The sequence below is a fragment of the Erpetoichthys calabaricus genome, chromosome 11, assembly GCF_900747795.2.
Source record: "Erpetoichthys calabaricus chromosome 11, fErpCal1.3, whole genome shotgun sequence".
NCBI lineage: Eukaryota > Metazoa > Chordata > Cladistia > Polypteriformes > Polypteridae > Erpetoichthys > Erpetoichthys calabaricus.
This window is the reverse complement of record NC_041404.2, coordinates 48,025,668-48,046,971: the sequence shown is the minus strand read 5'-3', so window position 1 is coordinate 48,046,971 and position 21,304 is coordinate 48,025,668. Positions and strand designations below refer to the sequence as shown.

Below are 21,304 nucleotides of genomic sequence, written 5' to 3'. Positions count from 1 at the left end.
TTAAACAGATGAAATTAAATAAAATTTTAAGTTTCGTTTGGGACTTTTCTGTTTTCTACTATATTGTGTATGCATGTATTTTTTGTTTTATACTCCTAGGTTACTATTATATTTTTGTCATGAATTTCTTATTTAATTAACAGGTTTAACTTAACTGCCATAACAATCTGTGAATTTGACATTTGTCTGGTTTAGGGAGGATAAAAAGATTTACTTAGATATTGTGTACAGAAATCAGCACACTCTTGATTGAAATATGATATTTTATGACAATATCATCTTGAAGGTAGGCACAGTGGTAAACAGTGAAGAATGACTTAGAAGGAAACAGGCAGAGAGATCTAGTCCTCACTAGTTACCCTGTTTGCTAAACTGTTTATTAAAGTGTTCCCTTGCCAATATATTGAATCTTAAAAATGCGTTGACTTAAGTGGGAGTAGAAATGTATAATACTGTATATAATGTTTTTGAAAATACAGTGGAACCTCTAGATACGAGTTTAATTCGTTCCAGCACTGAGCTTGTATAGCGAATCTCTCGTATCTAGAACAAACTTCCACCCATCCATCCATTTTCCAACCCGCTGAATCCGAACACAGGGTCACGGGGGTCTGCTGGAGCCAATCCCAGCCAACACAGGGCACAAGGCAGGAACCAATCGCAGGCAGGGCGCCAACCCACCGCAGGACACACACAAACACACCCACACACCAAGGCCAATTTACAATTGCCAATCCACCTAACCTGCATGTCTTTGGACTGTGGGAGGAAACCGGAGCGCCCGGAGGAAACCCATGCAGACACGGGGAGAACATGCAAACTCCACGCAGGGAGGACCCGGGAATCAAACCCAGGTCCCCCAACTGCGAGGCAGCAGCGCTACTCACTGCGCCACCGTGCCGCCCTCTAGAACAAACTTCCTCATTGAAAATAATGGAAATCCAGTTAATCCGTTCCGCACCCCAAATATATTAACATAAAAATCAATTCTCCTAACAAATAACACTGATAAATTACATATACTGTAGTCTACCTTTAATAAATAACACTGGTAAATAATATAACTGATTATTAAAAGAATCAAAACAGGTGTCCAAAGTGCAGTAGAGCATTCAATAAATCTTTAAATAAATAATCCTTAAAACAGTTGTGAAGTGGAGGTTTAAAATACACAAGAATAACAATCCTTTAACACGAGGTTAAAACGTCAACAGGAAGCAGTCTTTAAAAAACAGATGACAATCCCCAGTGCTTCTTCTCTGTTAGCGTCTCACCTGCTTCTCCCATGCGGGCTCTGCAACAGGCGAGACACTCTTAATGCAGCTGACCTTCTCTACACAGTCCTGCTTCAGCTGTTTGGCTCGCCTGTTCAGCTCACTGTTCAGCTACACGCGAGCCTGCACTCGCTCGCTCTCCCGCACCGACTTCCTACTGCTGCCGATTCCTGCCTCCTCCTGCAACCTCCGTTCTCTCTCCTCTCTTTTCTTTTACTTCTTCTCCCCCTTAACCGGCTCACGCTTCTCTATATATGTGGGGAGGTCATGGCAGCTGCAGCCCATCAGCCACAGGAACAATCATGGATGTGGGCAGTTTCCCACCTGTGCACTTAGGTGAGAAACGCAGACACCGCAGATCGCCCTGCGCCCTTGCTACTGCTACCACGCCCCCTCACTAAGCCATGAGCTATACCCACAGCCTGGCTCGTGGCTCATTACGTGAGCCAATGCTCGTATTTAGATCTGAATTTTTCGCTCATACTTTCCTCGTATTTTGAATTTCTCGTATACAGAGGTGATCGTATCTCGAGGTTCCACTGTAATATGAATACACTTTGTATAACGTGAGTGCACTCTCAAGATATGGATCAATACTTGTGAAGATTCTTGGCTTCAACATGGATGTATTGGGTAAGTTTTAAAGCTTTTGTCTTTACATTTGGACTAGTGCTCCTTAGGCAACATTTTAAACTACAAAAGAAGCATTTGTTTAGTTAAAAATATACTTCACTTAAGAGCACAATTTCCCAAAGCACATACGAAGATTGACAACAAGAAAGAAAAAGAAAAAAAAAAAAAAAAAGTAAAGACAAGTACATTTACATTTACATTTACATCATTTAGCAGACGCTCTTATCCAGAGCGACTTATCCGTTATCTTTGACACTAGCATGTCTTTTAAAACACACATTATAAAACTGCATAAAACATGCTTTTTCCATCCTAAAAATGTTGGAAAATTTAAGATGTTTTCTAAATATGGAGGATACTTTAATTAATTAATCACTTCAGGCACTTACTTCTTGCAGGTTTGACTACTGCAATGCATTATTCACTGCATGTTTAAATCATCCTATATGCAGCTTTCAGGTAATTCAAAATACTACTCCACTACAAGAACTATAAAGTACAAACACATTAACTTCAGTTGTTAAATCTTTACACTGGCTTCATGTTAAGCTTAGAGCGGATTTCAAATTCGTCCTTCTTACATAAAAAAACTTAAAATAGCCAAGATTCTGCTTACTCATCTGAAATTATCATTACTTACAAACCACAGCGCGTGTTAAGATCTCAAGATGATGGCATACTAAAGACTCCAAGGATTAATAAAAATAACATCAGGAGTTCGAGCTTTTAGTTACAGTATCTGTCTGCTTGTATAAGAGATGCCCATTTGGCCTCAGTTTTTAAATCCAGCTATGAAGATTCACTACTTTTGTATACTGCTACTAAATCTCCTCCATTCTATTTTGCTTCTCAGTATCCTGCACTGGGACTTAGTGGCACTACCCTACTTTCCTGCCCTTGGTTGAATTCTTCAGGACTGTGACTATGACTGACTTTGTTCTAACTGATCGTGAAGCCCCCAGTGGTTTATTTTTGTTTTCTTCTTCTCCATTGTCAACTGGCCATAGTTCAACATGTTGGCTTCTTCCATTTATGTTAATCTTTCCAACTATTGTGTTTTCCTCTCTATTTAAACAAATGAGCATCTTTTTGTGTACTCATCATGTACTTGGTAATTCATAAAGTTTGTATTTGTATTTTACCTGGGAACTTATCACCAGGGACTGTGCTGTTCCTACTCTTAGTGAAGAGTGCAAGACAAAAATAAACTAAATTGTATTTGTCAGGTATTCTGGGAGCCTCTGGGATTTCACCAGAAGAAGCTGGAGATATGTGCTGGGGCTACGGAGGTCTGGTCCGACAAACTTAAGTCTGTTTCTAACTAAACACTGCATTAGGAATGTGGATCAAAACTTACAAAAAAAGAAATGAATAACAAGACAGAAGGTGTAAATATGACTGGAAAAGACTGTCATCTGGAAAGCCCACACAATTACTTTACAAAAATTCAACAAAGCATGCTTTTGTTAAATATATAGTGTTTGTGACATTTAAATTAAAACCTACTTTATGTAACAACATAATTGTTACAATTATTTCTAAGAACAATATTATACATTTCAGATGACCAAAATAAAATTTTTCATTACTATTACTCTGCTTATTTTCAAGTTCAGACATTACATATGCACTGTCACTTTTTCTGGTTTTAGTACTTTTAATTTAAATGTTTCAAAAGATGTAATGAAACAAATCCACTGTCACGTACCTCAGCCTTTCTTGTGCATCTTTTCTTTTGAATGTCTCATTTTTATTTTCAGTTTGCTTTTTACTTTCTTCACTGCTTGTAGAGCTTATCACAAAAGTAAATAACCAGTCCACCACATTCCTAGTATGAATATATTAAAAAAGTAAGAAGCCAATTAGAAATCCACTTGACAAAACACAACTCAAAAATCCTACTTTAAAAACTACTGTACATTGAGCAGGCACAAATAAAATGTTGACTTAAAAGTTATAATTGCCTACAAAAGCACACAAAAAGCATAACCTAAGGTGCACAAGTATACCACATCTTTAGTGCACTGCCTCAGTATAAATACACTGGACATTACCTTTGTGTAATACATTTGTTTTGTAAAGTGCTCTATGATGTTCACATTGATTAAGATGCAATATTAGATAAAGAACAGCTGTACTGAACAGTTCAAAGCAAAATTAATACTTTTAGAATGGCAGATTTATACATTAAGAGTAACATTATAATATGTTCCAGTTGCCCTGCATTCCTGCCCTGGATAAGCAGGTTAGGCAAATGGATGGATAATCAGTTAAAAGGTTTAATATTAAATTCTACATTTAGGATTATTAGAATATCCACTTTTAAAATAAAAATCAATCACAATAATTATTGATTAAACCTTAACTTGAAAATACTTCAAGTGCACAAAATCTGCAGGGAAAGGATCAAAATGCATGAATCAGTACAGCTGTCTCAGAGCCCAAGGAAACGGAATAGTCTCAAGACAGACCACTGTCTATTTGGAATATACATGTTCCTATAAATTTTCTGCTCACACTGTGGATTCCTCCTGCATCCAAACACATTTATTTTAGTTAACAGATGATTCTTTTCTAAAAAGCCATGGTGTAAAGGAGAATGTGTGCCCCGTGATCCCCTGGAGTCTTGTACAGGTTGGATTCGGCCAGTCCAAGCCTGTAGAGACGTGAAATCAACACATTCAGAGACAGCAAAGTTTCAACCACATGACCCTGCCCACCATAATTGGCACGCACATAAATTCTTTATGTTTGCAGTTAGTTCACTTCCATAGGGACTTCAGTCTGATTTGAAGGAGAGGTAAAATCTCCCCTAAAAATTGAATGCTGTTTCATAGACAAATGTGAAACAATCAATTGTATTTTTCCTCATCACAGAAAAAGAAAACAATAGCAAGGACAAGCAACAAATTATGAATACCTGAAATGAAAAAACTTTTTTTGATGATGCAGTTAAATAAAAATTTTCTATAGACTTTGTGAACTGCTTAGAAAGTCCTCAGCAGGTTCAATTAAACAAGTTAGAAGCCTTTTAGAAGGCGAAAAGTACACAGTATCTCAGCGGTCATGTTACCTGACATTCACAAACTTCTTATCACAGGAGAGAGTTGACTTGACAATTGAAAGCTGAAGTGACTGGAGAATGACATTCATTTGAAAATCATCACTCAAAGTCTGAACAACATACTGCAGAAACATACGTTGAGTGGCAAGAGACAGCTGACATTCCTGCATACAAAAAAGAGAAATTATGATTAAGCAAAACAACTGCACACTAAAACTTGCTACGAACAATGCAGTTTATTATTATATTAGGTACGATACTTTCCCACAACTGGTGCAATCAATGCATTTATTTCTCATACGTTTTCGAAAAAACATTTTGATGTTTTTTATTTACAGTGTGATGAAAAAAGACTAATATGTTTAAAGCTCTTTTAGACTTGTCAAGGGTTATTTGAACATTTTAGCATTAGGAAGTTGATCAATATAACCTTATTACAATTCACAAATAAATCCTAAATTACTTCAGGTAGTCAAGAAATCAAAAACTTGCATCCTGTTCAGATTTCAAATATCCTAATCCTGATAAAGAGGATTTACAATTCCATAAGGACTACTACACCACCTTGGCACTGCACCTGACAAGTACACCTCAAACAGAGAACATTTGTCAGAATTATTAATGTGTAGTATAATCCACCTGCTGCATCACCTGTCAGCAGTGTCGTTTGCTACTGTAGTCCAGTGTTAAAAAAGTTCAAAATTAAGTGGATGAAAGTTTTCTGCTACACTGTCCAAAGTAATAAAGGGATTGTGCACTTAAAAATTTTGATGTTTGATCTGATGTGGCTGGATGCCTCAGTAGTTAGGACCACTGCAAAACACCACCAGAGTCCTGGTTTCAAATGTCAGCCCCGGCACTATCCATATGCAATTTAAGTACATAAGCCGATCTGAACTTGTAAGTTGATTTTTTCGGGGCACTGTGGTTTCCTACCACAATCTGGCCGGTTAGGCCTATTACCAGCTCTAAATAGGCCCTTTTGCAATGGTCCTACACACAAATGAGTGCAGAACAAAAAAAAAAAATTAAAAACATGAATTATTACCGAAAATGTACGACAGAAATAGAGGACAATATTTGGAAGTGAATTGAGAAGAGTGGAGAGTAATGATCTTAGTTTCAAATAAGGGGTAAAGTTATGGCAAACGTATCACTATGAAGAGGACACCTTTCTTGGAAGTCTGGTACCAAGACTCAAGAATTTACTTATTACTTACTGAGAGCCTGAGAAATACATTACTCTGTAGGAGGCATGTATCTGTATTGTCACAAGAATGGAAATAAGATTTTGTATGCTTCAGTCTATAAACAGTACATTAAATCTGAGGAATACAATTTCTTCTGTGACTGGAAGCACATCTCTGCCAAACTAGGTGACAAAAGCTAAAACTGGACATTATGAAAAGTGTCATCTCCTAACATAACAAATTGCCAAACTACAGTCGATCGCCATTAAAGTATACAATTACCTTGTAGCATTTAACTAGAAGACACCAGTATTGGTGCTGTCATTTAAGACATCCTGTGTTAAACTGGCGTGTCTGAGATACTAGTAAATCAAGCGGTAATGGTCAGGTAGGAAGAATCAGAGATTATATATTATATTGACCACAAACATATGGAATACTGGATGAATTATTTAATTACTAGGCCTTTGTGAGGGCTACTTAAGGCTAGGCATACACTGTGATATTTAGTGGTCAAGCAAGTACTCATGTTAAATGACAGAGTCTATGGTCATATATGTGTTCAAACTGCACAAGCAGGTTTGGTCTGAATGACCTGCCACTATACGTGTACATGCCCCTTAAGGACAGATTTTCCCCATTTACGTTTTATAATAAATCTTTACCCATTCAGAAAAAAAAAGTATGATTACAGGCTTCTCAAAATGTCAAGAAAGAAACAAGACTGGCTGGTCCTTGCTGTATTGTGCCCTGAAACTTACCAAGAAAAGAAAATAGTGTAACTGGATACATAGATGTTTGAGAAGGTGTGGACAGTATGGTCGGACTAGTTTAGAGAGAGAATTGAAGGGACATAACCTATGTAATTTACAGTTGTGTGTGTTTATTTTGGGTTCTTACAGTAACTGTTTCCGAAGATACTTTTGTCATTGGCCATTTAGTTATTATGTGTGTTGCTATATGATAGCTTATAATTTTGTTGTTATTATTGTTTCCACGCACACACACACTCAACTGTGGTTGCTGCACAATGAATTCCAGGAAATTTGATGGTGACATAAAAAAAATTGGCTCATGAGACTGCTCAGTATAAGACAGCTGACTGAAAATTTTGATCTAGCAGAATTTCTTCTGATTATATGACAGACCAATCATAAAATGCAATCAGGTATCGTAACCGCACTCATACAGTACGTGAATCACAGCCAATAAAGCTAAAATCTGACTCAGAAAATCAGTCAGCGACTGTGAATTTGGCTTAAACTTGGGCTAAAATCATAGTGTATGCCCGACTTAAAAGTGAAATATGATTATGCCAAGTGCAAAAAAAAAATCTAAAGCAATACATTGTCTTTTTCCACACAATTTATTGTGAACTAGGAAAGCAGCAATGGGACAAATGAAGAATCATTTGAACAGCTTATATCTTTTTAGTTGCTACAGCTATACGTATATAATTAAAAACAACAGTTCAGCTTATAACATTGACATGGCAAGTTATGGAACTGTGTTATTACCGTGAATTTGTTTCTTATTTTAAATCAAAATATGCAGCTCACTCATCACACAAATTTAGAACAAGAGAACTGCAGAGCTACTTTATCAAATCCAATGTCTCCAGTTGACTATAAGAGTAGGAGCATAAATAAAAAGTAACAGACTCCTATAATACCTTATCCATCATTACTGAAGACAGAAGCTCCCAGTCCCACTGCACTGTAGAAAGACCTGCAGGATGAAGCCTAAAGGAAGAAGATATCTTAAATCAGCATGACAGTGGTTTGAAAGCAAGAAATATAAAACCATTCTTAAAATACAATCTTCTTCAACCTTTAACAGTACTCACTGCTGGATTTTCATGAGGAGACCGTATGCTTCAGTAACCAGCTCTTCTGAATTAGGATCTAACAGAATTCCACATAGAACATGAGAGATAATAGAATTTGGTGGATAGTATTCAGGGCTCACAAAATCAAAAAGAAACTCCAGTGTCCCCTTGGGATATTTTTCTTCAATTGTGCTTTCAACCAAACGCAGTCTCCATGAGCTCATTGGCTCAGGCTTCAGACTTCTATGCCTTGAACTCCAGCAGCGATTTTCCTCATCACCTTCACTCCCATGCATTTCTTCTGGATTCTAAAAATATAATGGAGAAACTTGTCATTTTCTTCCGCCCATCAACAATCGATCACTAAACTCCAAAGTTGTTTTTTTTGGTCTTCTCTGCCAAAAATGACTTCTGGTTTGTCATGCTTACTTGCTCTGCTCTTTATCAATGATCAAAACTCCTTACTGCTATATGTAAAACAATAATGACAACAAATACACTCACTCCTCTGTATCCAGAAGAGAAACTCAAACACAGAAGACTGAACAATACTAACAAAAAAGTTAAACAAAATTGGACTTTCTTAAACCATTGATCCCCCAAAAAAGTGAGTCCTTCAGACACCTAGCCAGGGCACCTGATTTAAACTTATGTAAGGTTATCTATAAAAAGCTGTGCAGGGTAGAAATGGCTTGGACACACACAGACTGCCTGTACGTAATCAGTACACTGTAAATTAAATACTAAAGTTTCAACTGATTAAACCATTATTATTGACACAGTCACATGCACAAAGCGGTGAGTACTGCCCTGCATTTCTTTAAACAAAAGCCATTCAGTCGGCAATCCTGATTGTAAGGCATAGATAGTGAAGCTCTTGGTGAAAAACACTGTGTGCACCTTTTGCTTCTGTGAAAAAAAGGCTCCTAAAAAAGTAATAATAAATCTTATTTATTTGTAGGTGCCTTTCTAAACACTCAAGGACACTGAACAATAGATAACAGATTATAAACAAAACTAAAATACAAAAATGTGAACATTTCCTTCAGTAAAACATGTAATATGATGAATGTTGAAACAAAATCTGCTTTAAACTTCACCAAAGAAAATTAAAACATTCTGAAGTAAAATATCACTGTGTAAAATGATGACTTAATATTATGACTAGTGCAAATAGGGACAGATTAAGACCATTAGAGGCCCTAAGCACTTGGGGTGCCCCCATATATACCTAATTCAAAATATAAATAATAAAAAATAATAAATATCTATATTTGGCAGAGATAAGGCATCCAGCCAGCCTTGTTGCATAGTTGTTCTGTTGGGATTTTTAATATACTTCAACTGAGAAAATGAATGCTCAGCTGAGCAATTTGTGACCACTAATGTTCAAAATATTCAGAGGCAAATGTCTATATTTGGAAAGACACACTCAATATTGTCTTCTACAATTATTTTATAAAGTTCAACATGACTGAATCTTGTTTTTACATTTTTTTTGCACTGAACTGACACATGAAATTGCTGAAACGCAGCTGAGAAACTAGTGTTCAAGTCCTCTGGCTGAAACGCAGCTGAGAAACTAGTGTTCAAGTCCTCTGGCTGAAACTCAGCTGAGAAACTAGTGTTCAAGTCCTCTGGGCATGACTCAATCAGCTGTTGACAACACTGAGAATTCCCTTCAATTTCAGTAGATGAAGTGACGTTATGTGACACATCATTTGGAAAAGAAAATCTCTCTGCTATTTCTTTGTATATCTCTCCTCTTTTCTCATCTCAGTTTCAAGTTTGTCAACAGTTGTGCAAGAGGTGGTGATACATATTTATATATGGGCCTTATATATATATCCGGAAAGTATTCACAGCGCATCACTTTTTCCACATTTTGTTATGTTACAGCCTTATTCCAAATTGGATTAAATTCATTTTTTCCTCAGAATTCTACATACAATACCCCATAATGACAACATGAAAAAAATTTACTTCAGATTTTTGCAAATTTATTAAGAATAAAAAAATTGAGAAAGCACATGTATATAAGTATTCACAGCCTTTGCCATGAAGCTCAAAATTGAGCTCAGGTGCATCCTGTTTCCCCTGATCATCCTTGAGATGTTTCTGCAGCTTCATTGGAGTCCACCTGTGGTAAATTCAGTTGACTGGACATGATTTGGAAAGGCACACACCTGTCTATATAAGATCCCACAGTTGACAGTTCATGTCAGAGCACAAACCAAGCATGAAGTCAAAGGAATTGTCTGTAGACCTCCGAGACAGGATTGTCTCGAGGCACAAATCTGGGGCAGGTTACAGAAAAATTTCTGCTGCTTTGAAGGTCCCAATGAGCACAGTGGCCTCCATCATCCGTAAGCGGAAGAAGTTTGAAACCACCAGGAGGTGACCAAGAACCCCATGGTCACTCTGTCAGAGCTCCAGAGGTCATCTGTGGAGAGAGGAGAACCTTCCAGAAGGACAACCATCTCTGCAGCAATTCACCAATCAGGCCTGTATGGTAGAGTGGCCAGACGGAAGCCACTCCTTAGTAAAAGGCACATGGCAGCCTGCCTGCAGTTTGCCAAAAGGCACCTGAAGGACTCTCAGACCATGACAAAGAAAATTCTCTAGTCTGATGAGACAAAGATTGAACTCTATGGTATGAATGCCAGGCATCATGTTTGGAGGAAACCAGGCACCGCTCATCACCAGGCCAATACCATCCCTACAGTGAAGCATGGTGGTGGCAGCATCATGCTGTGGGGATGTTTTTCAGCGGCCGGAACTGGGAGACTAGTCAGGATAAAGGGAAAGATGACTGCAGCAATGTACAGAGATATCCTGGATGAAAACCTGCTCCAGAGAGCTCCTGATCTCAGACAGGGGGGACGGTTCATCTTTCAGCAGGACAACGACCCTAAGCACACAGCCAAGATATCAAAGCAGTGGCTTCAGGACAACTCTGTGAATGTCCTTGAGTGGCTCAGCCAGAGCCCAGACTTGAATCCGATTGAACATCTCTGGAGAGATCTTAAAATGGCTGTGCACCGACGCTTCCCATCCAACCTGATGGAGCTTGAGAGGTGCTGCAAAGAGGAATGGGCGAAACTGGCCAAGGATAGGTGTGCCAAGCTTGTAGCATCATATTCAAAAAGACTTGAGGCTGGAATTGCTTCCAAAGGTGCATCGACAAAATATTGAGCAAAGGTTGTGAATACTTATGGACATGGGATTTCTCAGTTTTTATATTTTTATAACTTTTTTCACGTTGTCATTATGGGGTGTTGTGTGTAGAATTCTGAGGAAAAAAATGAATTTAATCCATTTTGGAATAAGGCTGTAACATAACAAAATGTGGAAAAAGTAATGCGTTGTGAATACTTTCCGGATGCACTGTATATACATCCATCCATCCATTATCCAACCCGCTATATCCAACTCGCTATGAACATGGATATGCTGTTTTCAAATATGTGCACAATCTGAAGAATGGCATTTTTGGTTCATTTTAATGCTTTGTTTTCACTTTTGCACTGATGCCACACTTACCCCATTATAAGCAGCAACAGCAAGCATGTTTTTTTAATTTTACAAAAAAATGCTTTACTTAAGAACATAACTTCTCATGAAAATGTAAATTATACCACTATAACATAATTATAGCATAATGGCAAGCAGCATCAAAGAATCAAACTGGTGTCTGAACATAAGACAGACCACCATTGAGGACTTTAAACCTTTGCACCCTCACCACCTAATTTTATGACACAAACCTTTTTTCTTTTCATCAAGAGTAGCTTTTTAGGTTTCATAACAACCAAAATTATTTTACCTATAAGACGGAAATGAAAATCCAAACTCTTTTAATGGCCACACTGAAAAATACTAGTTTTATGTTACTTTGATTAGAGCTGTCTGTTACACAAGTTAACAGTGTTAAGTTTTAACACTGTTAAAACAAGGTAACCTTTGACAAATTATTTATTTCTGTTCATCTTCTTCCATAAACTGAGTGATTTTATATCAAAATTTGAATAGAGACATGGTGTGAAAAATAAATTCTCCTTCCCCAAGAAACAAATTCCAATTATTCTTTGGAGTTTAACAGACAGCCTCCGGGAACCCTGAAACTACGTTGTCAAGGGACTGTATTCCTGTTATGCTCACTCTTGACAAACCTGTGGCCGAACAAACATCAATCCACATTTTGCAATCCTGAAACTAAAATTAAAAGCAAAAACCTCACTAACTACATGTACGCCACCTCAAGAGGCAGTTCTAGCTGTAGTGTTGCAGCTCTTACTGTATGTTGTGGAGGTAGACAAACCTCCAGACATTTGCTCAAAAACACTCTAAATAATTAATACTCTCTTGGATGGATGGAAGGGGAGAAGAAGTAAAGAATGCTACCTCATTGTCAGCAGTAAACCTGGGGAAAATGTGCTGTACTGGATTTCCCGTATTGAGCCTGTGCCATTGTAGTTGTTTTTGGTCCACATAGCAAATCCCAGAATCACTGTCTGACTGCTCAATTAGAGGAGAGGAAGAAGACGACGACGACATGTTCTCAAAACAGCTGCTCTTCATGGATGATGAATTTTGTATTTTGGGCCAGGGTGTGTTACTCCGGTTTTTGGATTCCAGCAGATGTGTACAGTTGCTTTTGAGAGGGTCTGTGGATGGTGCATTACTAAGTGCACTTATACAGGAAACACCTGGAGAAATTCCACCAAAAGTGAATTTTTCTTGGTTGAAGGTAGAAGGTTCATCCAAACATTCGGAAGATGCTATATTTGCCAAACTACTGTGAAGTAATTTATTAAGGATGAACTCAGTACACAACTGTGCGTTAGTACTGGCTGTTAAAACATCAGAAAGGCTGTCATTGTTAAAATTGCATTGTACTGAATCGTCATACCTTTCCAACTTAGGCATTTGTGTCTGCTCGTTAGACAGCTGTATAGAACAGGCAGTCTCTGAAAAGATTTTTTCACTCTGATTGCAGCCTTCTTTATGTTTTTCAATTTCTTCATTACAGAAGTATGCAGGTGCATACATGTTTTCAGGTGGGCTGCTAATTTCCCCCAAAGCATTTAGGTTAGAACTGTTGCCATCTTCCCCAAGGGCATTCAAATTATAGTTTGTCTCTTTCTTTTTATCATGTTGTTCTAGAAATTCTAATCTGGAGTCATTCAAGTAGTAGGCAGTAGGCAGAAGAAATGAACAATCAGAGTCTGAAGACAAGCTAAGTGAAGAAGTGGAAAACACATCATCTCCTTGAAGCATTTTGCTACCTTTAAAAATTTCCCCAGAAACCCATGGATTGTCTTTAAAACTGAGAAAATGTTTGCTGTCCTCACTGTGTGTACTGCACAACTCTTCATCCTCAAGTTCAACAACATCCACAGAATGTGAGCTTCTTTGATTTTCGGTGGTAGTGTTTTCTGTAAGATCAATCAAAACCTAAAAGAGAAAGTGAAAAATAAAAATAAGAAATAGTAAAGTTCAATAAGCCATTACATCTGCTTGTCAGTACAGTTTTCTCTGTTATTCCAATTGCCACTTTTGGATCCTTCCTTGCTCTTTCAGTATTCGTAAGTCCTAATGCCCTTAGTAATTTCCATGAAAACTTGGCATTCCCTCACAAATGATTTGTAAAGGAGAGTTTACTTACCTACATCAGTTTTTCCAAGACTATTATCTAAGCAATAAGAGCTAGCATGTTAGTATTAGTAAGGTTATATAGATTTTCTTTATTACCAATAAAGATGTTTTTTTTATCCAGCTTGAATGAACCTTGCAGCAATTTGCACTTTATGGGCCTTAGACACCCAGAGATATATAATGTGTATGGTGAAGCGAGTCTGGGTGGGTATTTTACCAAATTAATTTCAGAACAGGTCATCCACCTGAAGCTAAGAATGTTCAGACCTGGCTAGTACTTGGATGAAAGACCACCATCTTGAGTTGCAGCTGGGAAGAGATGTCGATGAGGCCAGCAAAGGCTGCTTACCCTGTGGTCTGTGTGTGGATCCCAATGCCCCACTGCAGTGATGTGAACACTATGGTGTAAAAATGGCACTGTCCTTGAAAAGACACATAAAATTGAGGTCCTGACTCTCTGTGGTCATAAAACATTCCTGGGCATCCTTCATAAAGAGTAGGGTGTATCCAGATGTCCACGCTGAATTGCCCACCTTGGGTTAGTCATTCTGGCCTCCTAACCATCCTGTCTCTGACTATCCCTCTCTCACCAATTCACCACCTAATAGCTAATGTGTGGTTAGCATACAGACGGAAAAACGGCTGCTATTGCATCATCCAGGTAAATACTGCATATTAGCGGTGGCTGAAGTGGCTCCCCAATTACTGAACCGCTTTGAGTAGTGTGAGGACTCTGCACTGGAAAGAGACATTTTTTGATAGAGACATTGGTTAGAGAAATCAATGAAAGGGCAATAGTGATCACTTGAGGAAGAGGCATCTGAGTGAGAGTACAGGATGGGCAGCATCTACCTTGCTAATGAGTTAAAAGAGGGCAAGACCAAGGGGTAGGAGGAGGTTCTGTGTCATGGGTGTGAGCAGCAGAACAGATTGGATGAGAGAGACCATGGGAATGAGAAGAAGGTGGGAGGATCAAGACACAGCGGCATCCGAGAATGGGCAAGGCAGTCTGGGGGCTGTGGATGACAGATTATGGTGACAGTTCAGGTCTACATAGTGGACTGGCGATGTGGTGGTTTAAGGTCTTGACATCCCACTGTCCTGACAAGAATAGGGGCAGAATGAAACAGCAAAAAAAACCTTTACCTCCATCTCTGTGATTTTAACTTATTTATTGGATTATTTATTTGCACCCCAAGGCACTGTCTGCTTTTAATGGCAGGTAATTTATCGACTTATTTACTTACTGCACTGTTTGCACATTATAGAGCACCTAAATTCTCATTGTTTTAATAAACTGCTATTCTTTTGATGTTAAAGTCTCACTTGCCTGCACACTCGCTTTGCTTCATCTCAGTTTATGACTATCAATGTCCTGGAAAAGAGAAGGAGCCCATGGATATGGACACTGGGACATCACAATGTGGAATACAGCGACATCCTCCTTCCATGATTTATTCCACTTTATATGTTTCTCCTGTGCTGTTACTGACTTGAAGTGGAGTAGAAAGTTGCGATGATGATGTAAAGTTCATCTAAGCTGGAAAGAAAAATTCTTCACAGATTAGTAAGACAGCTTTTCTAAGCTTCTCTTTATTTTTACAGCACGCTAAAATTACTCAATGTAAAAAAACATGGTTTGTTGTTACAGACAAGACCATTTTACAAATGTCTGAAATTACATTAGTGCTGCTGCATAGTGTATGCCAATTCCTATGCCATTCACTAAATGAATCCAAACAGCATCCACGGCCTAGACTTAACATGCACTTGCTCAGTGGTGTACGTTCTCCTTCAGGATCACTTAAAGATTCGTGTAATGGTGCTGGCATTGGATAAGAATAGTATTCTTGATGACCATAGTTGTATGTGATTTTACCATTGTAGCATGCCTGTAGGAGGAGGACGAGGAGGAGGTTGGGAGCACGCGCTGATACAGTGCACCCACCACATGACAAACAACTCAGGACCACAGATTAGGCGACAGGTGATACCTCAGCACCACACTAGTTCGGATGGAATGGAACCAGTGTGAGGTTTTTGTATGGTGGCTGGAGTGCCAATTCGGCCACCAACCCCCAGGTTTTTCCCTGCAGTTTGGAGGGCCTTCAGCCTGCATTAAATTTACCAAATATTTATTTATCTTTAATTTAACTCTTGAAGTGGTGAAAATTGTGATGAAAATGCAAGTGTATAAGGGATGAAAGTGCTTCGTACAATTTTGAGGTTCATTCTGTAAATAACATTGTCTTTGAAGACTGATTTATATTCAGGTTTTAACACTGCAAATGTGGATGAATTATTCTTTATATGGGTTAAATTCATCTAAGAAAAGTGTCTGGAGTCTCAAGCTTTCAGGGATGCAATTGCCGTAGTTCTTGAACTATTTTCTGTAGCAGCTGTGGCAGCCCAATTTGAATTATAAATCTTTTATGTTACTGAATGTGTTTCCATGTCAAATCTATCTTTCATGTGATGCAAAAATTACTGATTTGAGTGATCAACAGGTCTTCATTAAAATAGTACATCTGGGATCTGGGTTTTGCAGAAAGTACCTTACAGGTGGCTTGATAAGCACCGGATATTAAATTTCCACTTCCAACTGTTGCATCTTTGCATGTAGAGTTTTGTACATACACAAATAGCACTTCCTAACATTTTTATCTATTCACAAACAATGCCATAACTTTGCAGGGTTGGGAGATCTGGGGATCCGGGTTCACTTCCCGGGTCCTCCCTGCGTGGAGTTTGCATGTTCTCTCCGTGTCAGCGTGGGTTTCCTCCGGGCGCTCCGGTTTCCTCCCACAGTCCAAAGACATGCAGGTTAGGTGGATTGGCGATTCTAAATTGGCCCTAGTGTGTGCTTGGTGTGTGGGTGTGTTTGTGTGTGTCCTGCGGTGGGTTGGCACCCTGCCCAGGATTGGTTCCCTGCCTTGTGCCCTGTGTTGGCTGGGATTGGCTCCAGCAGACCCCCGTGACCCTGTGTTCGGATTCAGCGGGTTGGAAAATGGATGGATGGATGGATGGATATTATTTTTTAAGATTATTTGTACTGGTTATGTTAAGGTCATAACAGTGCTGGAAAAGTCCAGAGTAGAGCAACTATGCTGATTCCAGGACTACAGGGGATGAATTATGAGAAAAGATTAAAAGAGCTGAGCCTTTCAGATTAAGGCTTTTTGTTGTGGACTAAGTCATATCTACCGATCACAGTCGCTGAACTATGTCAAATTAGCCGACTGAAAATAACAGCCCATGTCATGTTTACTGACCGAGCACCAATCTTCCAGCGCAGCTGTGCTTACCCTTTACGAATTGTTAACAGCCGCAGCAACTTCTGCAGCAATCTCTGCCCTTTAGTTCTTTTTTCAATTCTATTATGGTATGTAAAATACAAGGTATCAGGCAGACAAGTTTCTCTTCTGTTTGTGAGGTTCACAACAGACATGTTCTTTATTCCTTGTTGCTACATTCTATGCATTGTACTTCCAGATGAGCATTCATTGGTTCATTTGGTTGTCAGTCCATAACTACAAAACGAGAAAATTCTAGCCAGTTGAAGACCAGTTGATCTCAGTTGTTGGTTAAGTCACATTAGGTAGTTGAGCCTTTTCAGTTTAAGCAAAAACAGATTAAGAGGAGACATACTGAAGTGTCTAAAGTTATGAATGGAATTAGACCAATGGATCGAGACTGTGACTTTAAAACAAGTTCATCAAGAACACGGGGACACAGTTGGAAACTTGTTAAGGGTAAATTTCGCACAAACAGAGAAGTTTTTCTTCCCACAGAGAACAACAGACACATGGAATAAGTGACCTAGTAGTGTGGTTGACAACAGGACTTCATGGACTTTCAAAACTAGTTTTGTTATTTTGGAAGAATTAATTAGATAGGACTGGTGAACTGTGTTGGGTTGAATGGCCGCCCTAATCTAGATTGTTCTACTGTTAATGCCATGCCTGTAAAGTGGGTACAAAATACAAAGTAATTTTACATTTTCCAAATTATACTCCTATTTTTTTTGTGAATGCCATACATGAAATATTGCATCTTTGCACTGTGATTAGATGACCAGTCATGCGATGGTGGGTACCTATGCTCTTATTTATTCTCATTTAATTATTTAAAAACATGGTAATAAGCTTGTATTTTTAATATGAAGCTGTGCACTTGTGTCTGAAGATTACTGAAGACATTCTTTACTCTTGGACACTCCAAAACATGGCGTATGGACAAAAGCGGAAATGTGCATACACACAAAAAAATCCAGATGCATAAATCTGTGCATACGCCAACTTCCACGTTCTTCCACTACATAAATCCTGGTCAGCGTATTAAGTAATGCAAGTACACGCGCCTGCTGCCACTCCCCAACTCCTCCCAGAATTACACATCTTTGAATATGCAAATCAATATAAATAGCCCTTAAGCTCAGTGTTCTGTGAAAAGGCAATGGCAAAAGCACGGGGGAAAATAGAAGAATTTCAGCGAATACCAAGTGGAGGCAAGGAAAAACTTACTATTTGTTGTTTTAAACAGTGGTATAAACAACAAAAGGAAGTTGATCGAGTGACATAGTGTCAGAGAAACTCGAAAGCTCAAGTTCACAAAGTCGCATAGTGCCCAAAATAAAAAAAGAAGAGAGGTATACTTGATATCATTTTCATGATGATAAGAGTTAAAGCATGTTATTAAACATGGGAACACTGTGGCGCAGTGATAGTGATGAACTGACGCCCCATCCAGAGATTGTTTCTGTCTCACACAGACAGTACTATTGCAGCAGTACTGTCTCTTTCAAATGTACTAACCCCTAATTCCTGTCCTTCCTTTTCTTCCTCCAAGTAACCAATCGCCACACAATCAGCTCTGTAATAGATGTTAAGCCATCTGTAAGCTTAGAACTCCAATTCTTCAAACTTTTAGGAACATTGAAATATCTTCGTAGTATGTGTTTCATTATTTTGTCCATCTATCCTTCCAGTGTCGCGCGAGCCCCAGCAAGAATACAGCGCGAGGCAGGAACAATCTGTGAACAGGGCGCCACATGTTTAATAACAATATAGATTATTTAAATGATGTTAACATTTTATCTGTATAATGTAATAAACATACTTTGCTGTATTTCATCTTAAAAACAATATCGTCATCATATGTAAATACGCGCTTTATAAAGTGGCTCAGGTTGTGCAATATTATAACTGTATCGCAAGTTTACAATGAGGTAATTGTACTTATAAGTACAAACAGTTCTACAAGGAGCACTTGGACTGATTGAGTGCATTTATAGTTCTTGGGATGAACCTGTTTTTGAACCGTGGTGTCCCTACAGGAAGGCTCTGAAGCGTTTGTTGTATGAGAGCAGTTCAAATAGAAAGCATGGCTGAGGCAGAGTGTGCTTGATGCTGTAAACCAATAATTAACTTTCCGATCAGCTGCTGTAGAACTGGGATTCCACACTCAGATACAGTGGGATAAATACTCTGAGTGGTGCACTAAGAGTAACAACGCTAAAGCAGCTATGGTATTTGGAATAGTTTGGCCATTCCGTGGACCATTATATTGTTACAGGTTAATTAGGGTTAGGGTTTTCCCCTTGGGATTAATAAAGTATCTATCTCTATCTATCTAATTACAATCAGATGCCTTTAACTAATGAACAACATGCGGTTAATTTCAGTGTATTTGATAAAGCCGCTTCAGGGATGTGGATCTAAAAAAGAAAGGGAAACCACACTGGAACAAAATCACTGCTTTGATGCTGGGTGCCGCCAATTTGCAAAACCAAGTGGAGAACTTGCATACACCAGGGATTGAGCTAGCGTGAAAATGTGCGTGGCTTTACACCAAGTTTAGTTTTTATACATCACGATGTGAGCATGGAAACGTACACATGAGGCCCCTGGTTATTTATATCACACTGTCAACCACCTCCTATCAGAGAGTCATGAGCACTACACAGGTACATAAAACGGGAAGCGATTGGGGTGTGACACAGTCATGACATTGACTGCCTTTATTTCTTTTAACCTGGATGGAGGAGAATGTCTCAGAGTATCTCTAATGTTACTTCTAGTCCAACAAAGGAAGACCTGCCTCTTCTGTCACATCTGCTATTTAAATGAACTCCAAACTAGAACGTGGCAATCAGTTTTGAAATAGCCTTTGCAAGATCCTTTTGTTTGTCTTAGAGAATGAATATTCTATGGGTATACATGGATCTTGTATTTTGTTATTGTTTTTTTTTCTTTCTTTGGCACACAGCAATGAAAAACAAGGTACTGATCATGGATCTGAACACTTCATCAGGGTGTCTCTATTCTTGCTACATACAAATGCATTAAGTCAATTCAAACCTGTCAAATTTATATCTAAGCAAGATAAGAAATCATCAAGTTTATGTTCTACTGATTTCATTCTTGTGTCATTATCATTCCAAATACAATGCTCAATCATTTAAATTCAATTTTTCTTCTCATGAAAATCCAGAGGTTGTACTCAATCACATAGATTTTGCTGATCAGCCAGTAAGTACCATTAAAACATAAATCTGTAAGTTAGCTATTTCAACAAGTTAATGAGACAAAATCCCTCTGATCAAATGTCTTAAAAGGAAAGTTGATGCCAAGAATCATCATATCAATGACGATTGGACAGAAAAGTATGGTTTTTATAATACTGTCATTCATGGGATTTTATTGTCTTGAGGGAATTTTTATAAAGAATGTTATCATCATCATGGACTACCTTATTTATCTTTCCATGTGCATGTTGTGACAGGTTTCATGCTGGGAATGGCATCCCAGCCGGACTTGTGCCAGGACACCAATGTAACAGAAGGAAAGGGGAAGAAAAGTTGTTTAGAACTTTGTCTTCCCCAGAACCCTGGGTGGCAGTTCCCCAGGGTGACAGTACCACTACAGAAACCCACAGGACAAATTGAGAACTGTAGTTTTTTGGGTCAGTCCTGTTGGGATCCATGGGTGTCGCCAGGGGGCGCAGAGGGGCTAGTGAACACTTTTTTTTGTGGGCTTCAGCTTCACCGGGCAGTAATCCCGAGCCGCAATCTCAGAACACTGGAAGTACTCTCAGATTTTAGATAAAAGGAGCGGCCTGCCTCAACACTGGGAGCCAGAGTGGGGAGGAGGAGGACAAAGCTTGCCTGGAGGAGCAGAGGATAGAAGACGGAGTAACTGAGTTCTAGAATCATAGTGTGTGGTGTTGGAAATGCTTTTAAGAGTTTCACACAATTAAAGCCTTTGTTCAAACTGGAATGTGTGCCCGTGCCTTTGTGTCTGGAGTTTGGGGAGCTGCAGCGCCCCCAGTGGTCAAAGTGTATTAAAATTTATGTACAGTAATCCCTCGCTATATCGCGCTTCGCCTTTCGCGGCTTCACTCCATCGCGGATTTTATATGTAAGCATATTTAAATACATATCGCAGATTTTTCGCTGCTTCGCGGGTTTCTGCGGACAATGGGTCTTTTAATTTCTGGTACATGCTTCCTCAGTTGGTTTGCCCAGTTGATTTCATACAAGGGACGCTATTGGCAGATGGCTGAGAAGCTACCCAGCTTACTTTTCTCTGTCTCTCTTGCACTGACTTTCTCTGATCCTGACGTAGGGGGTGTGAGCAGGGGGGCTGTTCGCACACCT

The 21,304-nt window shown here is 38.8% G+C and overlaps 1 protein-coding gene across 3 annotated transcripts in view; it reads right to left on the bottom strand.

The window, feature by feature from the left end:
- Positions 1 to 21,304, bottom strand: part of simc1 (SUMO interacting motifs containing 1) — a 50,761-nt gene that overhangs the window by 11,250 nt on the left and 18,207 nt on the right. For 2 of the 3 annotated variants that reach the window (XM_051934210.1, XM_028813080.2), the window contains exons 3-7: positions 12,394 to 13,446; positions 8,008 to 8,297; positions 7,834 to 7,903; positions 4,981 to 5,135; positions 3,616 to 3,735 (exon numbers count right to left, since the gene is read on the bottom strand). In XM_051934210.1, the coding sequence (XP_051790170.1) occupies positions 3,616 to 3,735; positions 4,981 to 5,135; positions 7,834 to 7,903; positions 8,008 to 8,297; positions 12,394 to 13,446 (1,688 nt within the window). The remainder of the gene's footprint in view (positions 1 to 3,615; positions 3,736 to 4,980; positions 5,136 to 7,833; positions 7,904 to 8,007; positions 8,298 to 12,393; positions 13,447 to 21,304) is intronic. The other variant, XM_051934211.1, reaches the window with a different exon arrangement.